We start from the raw sequence: 9,238 nt of genomic DNA on the forward strand, positions 1-9,238 counted from the left end.
TACAAAGTCTGAATACAGTCTCACCTGCTTGCACCTTGATGCCCTTGGTGTTCCTTCCTGGGTTCCCAGACATCTGCTGCACACCGGGCAATTCTGTGCAATTTCACATCACTAGAGACAGTGTTCCTACCACGAGGCAGTTCTTTATGGGTTGGGGCTCGGGTACTGCTCACACACTAGCCATGCCCTGGGCAGTCTGGATACTGACCTGGCCCCCGTGAGGACCTTTCTGATGTTAGTGAGGCCATACTTGGCCACCTGTGTTAATGGTCTGAGCAGACTCTGAGCCTAGGAGATTTTTACCACGCTGAATTCTGCATGTTCTGGTTCAACGTCCCTGCCAGGTTCCAGCACATATTCCCATGCCCAAGCTCTGACTCTCCCAAGAGTGCAGTTACTGGAGGGTCTGGGGCTAACCAGCCACCAGCTGGGCAGAAGTCTTTGAAAAACAGCACTTGGCCACTACTCTGGTTGGGTACTGAAGGGAAATGGTTTTCCAGAATCTCTCCTGCTCTCCTGCTGTGGCTGTTTGCAACTCTTGTCTCCCTTGCCCCCTCTCTCCCACCTTAAAATATCTGTTACTGAGAGAGCAATGAAGATTTTCAGGGAGCTTCTGTCTTCCCATAGCCCTGGTCCCTTCTACTAGGAGAAGGTGCTTTCTAGACCCACCAAATCCCTTCGTGAACTAGGGACTTTTTTATAGTAGTATATTATTTGTGTTTTAATAAATAAACTTTGCCTGAAGAATGCAAAGCAGCCACACTAGTTAGCCATAGAGGCCATACAGGCCAGGCAGTGGTTGCACACACCTTTAACGCCAGCAGCCACACTAGTTAGCCATAGAGGCTGGGCGGTGGTGGTGCACACCTTTAATCCCAGCAGTAGAAAGGAATATAAAATGGGAGGAGATAAGTCTCAGCTCAGTCTCATTCTGAGATTCCTGGAAGCAAGGATAGTCCATTCAGCCTGAGGTAAAGGTAACAACCAGTGACTGCTACATTGCTTTTCTGACCTGTCTCTGGGTTTTCATTATTTATGCTACACTTTTAAATTCTGCCTTGTAAAATTTCATTTCATATTTTGATAACACGCTACAGGATTTTAGCCATCACTCACGGCTTCTGATGGCTTTGTCGAAATCACCGCAACTATTCCTGGCAGATTTTCTTGTGTGCCTGTGCAGTGTGTACCAGCCCCAACAGGTTTTGTTCCGTACTCTACAGAGTTAGACCAGTCCTCAGCACTGTTCACGAGCCTGGGGTCACTCTCCTTTGTGTGTCCCTCATCTCTGACAGCAGCAGAGGATGTTTCTGTCTGTCACTGCTTCACTTGAAGGAACCGGAACACAGGACTCTTTGTGGTGCTGACGACAGAATTCTGTAGGGGTCAAAACCTGACTTCTGACAGCCCTAACAAGCTAATCATGGCCACGCATTTACAATAAGCCTATTGAAGTGGTGAGGACAGAGCAAAGGAGAAAAAGGAGATTTGGGAGCAGGGAAGAGGGCCAAAGAGGTCAGTGACTCCCGGATACCCACTAAGTTCATCTTTAGGATCCCGACATGCAGTTTAGTTTAAGTACGTGGCAGGAGGACCTTTCCCTGTCCGTTCTCTAACATTTCCTCTAATTTATTTATTTGTTTTTTATTTTTGCTATATAAACTAGAGATTTCTGGTTATCACTCACCTCTCCTGATGGCTATTGTCCAACTTTCCCCAGTACGTTCTCTGGAGAGTCTATCAGACTGTGCATGTGTGTTCCCCTCCATCATGGATCTTCACGGCCTTGACCCTAATCCTCCTGCCTCCACCTCCCAAGTGCGCTGACCTGGGTTGCCATGACACCCAGACCACTGTCTATTTTCCATGTCTAGAAAAGAATGTAGTAATTTATCACATGAGACTTGTAGACAGAACGTATAAAATTACTATGTGAATTTTGTTGTTGCTCTTTTGAGAAAACAATCTCCTGTAACTCAGGAAAGCCTTGACCTCCTCTGCTTCCCGAGTGCTAGGATAATGGCATGCCCCATCCTGCCCTGTTTCATTGGAAGAATTCTGCTAATACATTATCAGAGAATATTTTTAATACAAACAATAAAATGGTCTGGAGAAGTGTCATAGCCTTATGTTCATTGAATCCATGCCAATTTAAAAGAATCAAAGAGAAATTAGAATTCCATAGACTTCCATACTTAAATATGGCCAAGTTCTCAACAATGACCCAACCATACCCCTCTAGATCAGCAGTTCTCAACCTGTGGATCGTGACCCCTTTGGCAAACTTCCATCTCCAAAAAATATGCAATTTATAACAGGAGCAAAGTTACAGCTATGGATCAGCAAGGAAAACAGTTTTGTGGTTAAGGGTCACCACGACAAGATGAACCATATCAAGGGGAACAGCATTCAGAAGGTTGAGGACCACTGCTCTAGCTAAGCCATTGACTAACTCTTGCCAGCAGCAGCGGGAAGGCCATAAATAAGAGATCAGAAAACACGTTGTCACTAAGGAATCTCCAGAAGCTTGTTCCAAGCTCTGTAATGGAAAACCTCAGCTCCAGCCAGATCTCCGGAGGCCGAGTGCTGAAAGATCATTGTCTCGGGACAGCATCCAGCCCTGTGGCCTGAGCCGCTGACCAGGACTGAACTCAGAGGCATCACTGGAAATGGCAGGAACAGTGGTTCTTGCTAACTTCACAGAACTATACACCAGCCAGTCTACACTGCCCTCGTTCACAGGAAGTGGGCCTCCTCCCAGGAAGCTGAAAACAGAAACCGCCTTGCTATACAACTACTTCTCAAACTGTTACACCTGCATCCCCTGCGCCACACAGCTGGTGGAGCCTTTCTTCCTGCCCGTCCTTCGCATTATGGTTAGAGGTGTGTATTGTCTTCCTCCTCCACCACAAAAAGTATAAAAGCTAATTCATCGCCCACCAACCCTCCCCTAGTCAACTCCAACAAAGATAAAATCAAAGCTCTCAAGATAGCATTAGTGATTTCAGCTCTTGAACTCTTCACCATCAGTTAAGACTTCTTAAGGCTTCCAAAACTTCCTATGAAATGTGTGACCAGATTAAAGACTGAGTTTTTGATTACTAGTACTTAAAGGAGTTGGTCTAAAATAAGACTCATTCACATAGCATCCAGTCAATACACAAGACTCCCCTCTGCATGTGGACGCAGCAGATGAGGAGGACTCAGTGGTGTTTTGAGTCCACAGTGTAAAGAATCTTGAGAAAGTACCACCTGTCCCAACTTGGTGATATATCAATGAGAAAACAATTCACAATCAGCCCACTTTGTTGGTACGTTGCTTTAATCCCAGGAATCTCGAGCCAGGAGCAGGCCGATCTCTGGGTTCTAGGTCATTCTGGTGTACATAGCTACTTCCAGGCCAGCCAGGGCTTCACACTGAGACCCTGCCTCAAAAGAAAACTACAGTTATTTGGAGGTGTTCATGAGACTATTTCTGCTGGGCCTGGGGAGATGGTTCAGCCATGAAGTGCCCTTGCTGCCCTTGCAGAGGACCTGAATTGATTTCCCAGCACAAGTTCCTGTAACTCCAGTCCAGGGTTTCCCAATACCTCTTCTGGGTCTTATGAATTCATACTCCTTGCATATACATAGAGACACACAAAAATACATACAAATAAAAGTGAATCTTAACATTGTTTCTCCTAAAAATATGTCTATGAGACTGTATTTTTCCGCAATTCAAAGGAAACAAAACCCACACAATTTGTAGTGGGAAGCTGAAGATAAGAATGACCAGAGATGTTAAGCAGCCAAAAAGACCTTTGCACAGCATCGTTTCATTTTGGAAAACAGTTCTGTTTATTCTACTTAATTGAAAGCGGCTATTAATGTCCACACTGAACCAAATGTCTCAAACCCTCTTGTTCCTAACGTGCAAACATGAATTGGTGTAACCCACAGGTCCCCATTGATGGCTACACCGTGTCTAAGCCATGTACAGATTTTGACACCAAAACCTTTGAGAATTACTGACTTTCTAGGCTCTGGGCTAGGACTCAAGGATGTTGTGACCAGAAGCAGGACGTTGGGGATCAGGGTAAAGCAACTTGTGTTCAGACATTGATCCCAGGATACCAGGCCGCAGAACTGAGTCCAAAGCAGGACTATTTCTAAGTCCATCTCTCCATGACCCAACCCACCAGATGTACATCACCACCTTTGGGAATTCTTAGAGAAGCCAGTCAGCCTCCTCCACATCAGAGTTATAAAGAGAAGCGATACCGGTCCTGGTCGGAGGATGAGGACACTTAGACCCTCTGCCCTTCTGCTGCTGGTGCTGGCCTTGCCCCTGACCCAGAACTGTGCAGGTGGGAAATGACCTTTAGAGGAGCAGGGTGCCACACTGGAAATCCTCATCTTCGCATCTCCTCCATTGCCTAACCAGACCTTCCTGCTCCCTCAGCTGGAGGACCCCACCCCTCTCCCTTCACTACCCCCTGCTCTCCTCCCTTCCCAGTCCACCAAGCCAGCCCTGGGCCCAGGTCAGGGTCTCAGTGCGCATCATCCCCAGGCTCACACTGGCTGCAGTTTTTCGACACCGTGGTTTATGGACCGGACATCTGGGAGCCACGGTGCATCTACGTCAGCTACGTTGATACCACACCGGTCCAGGGATTCGATAGCACAGCAGCGACTGTGAGCGTGCAACCTCGGGCTCCCTGGATGGAGCAGGAGCCGCCTGAGTATTGGCACAATCTAACAGAGGAAGCCCTGTACCAGTCACAGAGCGACCGAAAGCTTTTTCGGGCCCTGATGAAGTACTACGGACACAGCAAGGACAGCGGTGAGTCATCCCAGATCCGAGGTCACAACCCCTCCCTGTCCAATTAGCTCCACTCCAGATCTCCAGGTCCAGGGTTAAGTAGAGGATTGTGATCCGGGAACAGGGTTAGTTTGGGACAAAACCCTGGGAGGGGGAGAAGCAGCAGTGACTGACGGTTGAATGGGGGTGGGGCAGAATATCACACCCTACAGAAGGTGTACGGCTGCGCTGTGGGAAATAATGGGAACTTCCTCCGAGGGTACTATCAACTCACCTACTATGGCTACGATTACATCGCCCTGAACGAGGACTTGAGCTCTTGGACTGCAGAGGGCAAGTTAGCTCAAATTTTCAAAAGCGTCTGGGTGGAAGAGGCAGAATACTTGAGGACTTACCTGCCGGGGGATTGCGTGAAAATGCTTCGTAGATGCCTGGACCTTGGGAAGGAGACATTGCTGCGCTCTGGTAAGAGGGGCGCTTGCCAACTCCTTCTTCTGAGATTAGAACTCCTGTCTCCTGAGGCCTCCTCCCTCAGCAGGGAGCAGCTGGAGGATTTACACCGTCTTGCATCAAAGGCATAAGACTGCTCCTGAGTTTCCTAACTCAACCTGAGAGAGAAACTCTCCAGAGGATTTGCCCTTCCCCTAGGATAGTCCAGGGTGTCAATCAGGCAGCCGGTCCCTTCCACAGCTGCACTGCGAATCAGGGCCTCTCTCAGGCCTGTTCACTGTCCATGCACAAAGACACTGAAGGTCTGACTCCAGGGTTGCTGAGTGTCTTAAGCCCTCCCTCCCCCTCCACCCAGTCAGAACCAGAAGTCAGAAGTCTGTTTACCTAGAGTGAGATTCAGAGCCTTCAGCTCTGTGCTGGCTCATGATCACTCTGAACATTTCCAAGGAATTCCTCATCCAGATCCCAAGTTTAGGCTGCTGTGTGAATTCTGCTCCCCTCCACCTCTCCCACCCTTTCCGGGGATGGTCACATGAGCACGCCTTGATCCCCAGGAGGAATGCCAAATGCCTAAATTTTCCAATTGCTCCCCTCAGACCCTCCCCAAACATATGTGACCCGTCAAGTTAGACCCGGAGGGAATGTCACCCTGAAGTGCTGGGCCCTGAACTTCTACCCTGCTGAGATCACCCTGACCTGGCAGAAGGCTGGGAACAACCACACCCAGGATATGGAGGTGATAGAGACCAGGCCTGCAGGAGATGGAACCTTCCAGAAGTGGGCAGCCGTGGTGGTTCCTTCTGGAGAGGAGCTGAGATACACATGCCATGTGAACCATGAGGGGTTCCCTGAGCCCCTGATCCTGACGTGGGGTAAGGAGTGGGTGTGGTGAGCGAGAGTCTGCTGTCGGGGAATGAAGAACCAGGGCGGGATCAGGGTTGAGGGCGAGGGTCAGAGCCCTCACTCTTCCTTCCTCTCCTCCATCAGAGCCTCCTCCACCAAACATCTTCCTCATGGCGATTCCTACTGGCCTGGTTCTTGGAGCTTTGGTTATGGGAGCTGTGGTGACTTTTCTGATATGGAAGAAGCAGAGGTAAGGAAGGGGTGGGGTTTAAGTTCTTGTCTCCCTAAGGACTTCAAGCCCAAGCTATGAATGCACCTGTCCCATAAGAGCAAAGTTGTACCCACGAACAGGGGCTGGGACCTCTATGCTGACATTAACTCTGTTATAAAGCAGAAAGGAAATAATGAATAGACCCATCACCCTCTTGTTAGAGACCTGATTCTGATTCCCCACAGACAGATGTCACAGAAAAGGCCCCTGCTGAGAACACCGGAGGCCAGTTAGCCCTCTGTGTGTGTATCCTCCTCCTTCCACAGAGCTGCAGTCACAGTTCTAGAAAGGTCTCTAGGATTGGACTAGGAGTTTCCTCCCACACTCATGACTCTACGGCATCCCTGGTCTGTTGTAGGAGGCTGCTTGTTTGTTCCCGGCTGCTCAGCCCCGAGATAAACACACAGAAACCACATTATTTGTAATATTGTTTGGCCAATAGCTTAAACGTATTTCTGGCTAACTCATATCTTAAATTAACCTGTCTCCATTAACCTGTGCATCACCACGAGGCTGTGACTTACCGGGTAAAATTCCGGCGTCTGTTTCCAGTGAGACCACATGGCATCTCACTGACTCTGCCATCTTTCTCCCAGCATTCAATATAGTTTTCCCCACCTACCTCTATTCTGCCCTGCCAGGTCTAAGACAGATTCTTTATTAACCTATGGTATTCACAGCATACAGCGGGGAATCCCACATCACTACATCACTGGTCTGTCACTGGTTGGTTCTTCCCACAGGTGGGAAAAAGGCAGCTATATTTTGACTGCCAGTAATTAGTGGAAGGTGGTTCCTGAGACCCTTGCAATAGAGTAGACAGATACCCATGGGGCGTGGCTCACACATTTCTCTCTTGGCCCTATTGCTGTGGGCTCTTAACAGGTCTTATTCTGTACTGCTTTAGGTAGGGACAGCGCCCTGGGATCTGTTTGGGACAGGAAGTACCCCGAGAACACACTCCTGAGCTGTGGTGACTCTCTTTCTGGGATCTGTTTAGTACGGCTGCCTAGTCAGTATCACAACCCACAATCTTTTTTTTTTTTTTTTTTTTTTTTAATTTTTCGAGACAGGGTTTCTCTGTGGCTTTGGAGCCTGTCCTGGAACTAGCTCTGTAGACCAGGCCGGTCTCAAACTCACAGAGATCCGCCTGCCTCTGCCTCCCAAGTGCTGGGATTAAAGGCGTGCACCACCACCGCCCGGCTACAACTTCACAATCTTAACTCAGAATTTGTTCTTAACCACTTTCTTCTATAGGGCGAGACACCCACCTCGTGTGACTTCAAAAGCTCCTGACTTTTCTTCCCACACCTGACATCTGTGCACAAGTGTTTGTCTCCTGTGAGCACGCCATGAGGAACTGAGTCCAGCCCAGACCTGAGCGTGTCTCTTCCTCTCCACACTGACATGTGCCTTCCCCAGTCATTTCTCCTGATCCAGAAGACGCAGGCCTGGAAACCTCCATCAGAGGCCGAATTTAGTTTCCAATGAGCTACAAGTATATGCTTCCTTCTTGAAAATAAGGATGTGGATATTCTGGTAATTTTGTTTGGTAATTTTTTCCCACGGTTTGCTTAATGGATAAACCCAGTCAAAGATGATTGAAACAGTGTCTGTCTTGAGAAGCTGAAATCCATCTTTCGATCTTCTCTGTCCTTTCCTAGATGCCTCTCTTCCTCATCAACCTCGTGTTCAAATCTGTTAATGCCTCCTCCTAATAAACTTGAACTTCGCTTCATAGTGGTAGTTCTTTTTTAAAAAAATTATTTATTCATTATGTATAAAGTGCTCTGCCTGCATGTATGCCTGCAGGCCAGAAGAGGTCGCCAAATCTCATTACAGATGGTTGTGAGTCACCGTGTGGTTGCCGGGAATTGAACTCAGGACCTCTGGAAGAGCAGGCCGTGCTCTTAACCGCTGAGCCATCTCTCCAGCCCCCATACTGGTAGTTCTTAAATTCTTTTTTTTTTTTAAGTCAGGAATCTCATCTTTGCCTGAGTAGAGGTTTCTGAACAAAACTCCTTGACTGCCACACATGCATGAAGTTGTTCTTCCCTGCATCAAGATCCACTGCCATTGTCCCTGTCGGTGACAAGAGGCCTCCCTGAAGCGATGCTGCCCAGCTCCCTCGGCTGCCACTGAGATGCTCCACTCTCCTCTCCGCTTTGCACGTCACCTATGCTCTTTCACCTTCATCAGCCAAAACCCAGCATCGTGGTTTCTTTAGTTTTATGGGTGTGTGCACCGCTTGCATGCCTGGTACCCGTGGATGCCAGAAGAGGGCCTCGGGTCCCTGGGAACTGGGGTTACAGATGGCTGTGAGCTCTTATGGAAACATTAAGAACCAAACTCAGGCCCCCCGAAACAAAAGTCAGTGCTCTTACCTGTTGAGCCTTCTGCACAGCCTCCAGACCCACAGAGTGTTTAATGACCACCCCTGTGCCAACGACCCCCTTACAGCCATTCGTACCCCACACTTGGGTCACGTGGAACAACACACTGACTTCCAGGAAGACATCCACAGGTGCCCTAAGTCATCCCTTGCTGAGACAAAATTGAGATGAACCGATTCTGCAGTGCTGTCTAGAGGAGAAAACCTTGTTAAGCAGAACGTTCTAGATTCAAAATGTGGTAAGAATTGCTGATTCTTGAGCTGGAGGGATGTCTCTGTGGTTAAGAATACTGATTGCTCTTCCAGAGGACTGGGTTCAGTTCCCAGCACCCACATGCTGGCTAACAACCATCTGTAACCTCAGTTGCAAGGGCTCCAACGACCTCTTCAGGTCCCCTCAGGCACTGAACACATGCGATGTAAAGACATATACACAGGCTAAACACCTATATACATAAAGTGAATTTTCTTTTTTTTT

General features: G+C 48.4%; 2 protein-coding genes across 2 annotated transcripts in view; both read left to right on the top strand.

Annotated features, from left to right (window-relative positions):
• Window positions 1-9,238, top strand: part of LOC101986833 (E3 ubiquitin-protein ligase TRIM39) — a 112,984-nt gene that overhangs the window by 74,963 nt on the left and 28,783 nt on the right. The window lies entirely within an intron of this gene.
• On the top strand, window positions 4,280-8,104 carry LOC101987585 (H-2 class I histocompatibility antigen, Q10 alpha chain-like). The gene is made up of 6 exons (XM_026777877.1): window positions 4,280-4,349; window positions 4,499-4,825; window positions 5,000-5,269; window positions 5,851-6,126; window positions 6,242-6,347; window positions 7,626-8,104. Exons 1-6 carry the CDS (start codon window positions 4,280-4,282, stop codon window positions 7,681-7,683), a joined length of 1,107 nt encoding a protein of 368 aa, XP_026633678.1. The 3' UTR covers window positions 7,684-8,104.

This window comes from Microtus ochrogaster, unplaced genomic scaffold (assembly GCF_000317375.1).
Source record: "Microtus ochrogaster isolate Prairie Vole_2 unplaced genomic scaffold, MicOch1.0 UNK87, whole genome shotgun sequence".
NCBI classification, from domain to species: Eukaryota; Metazoa; Chordata; class Mammalia; order Rodentia; family Cricetidae; genus Microtus; species Microtus ochrogaster.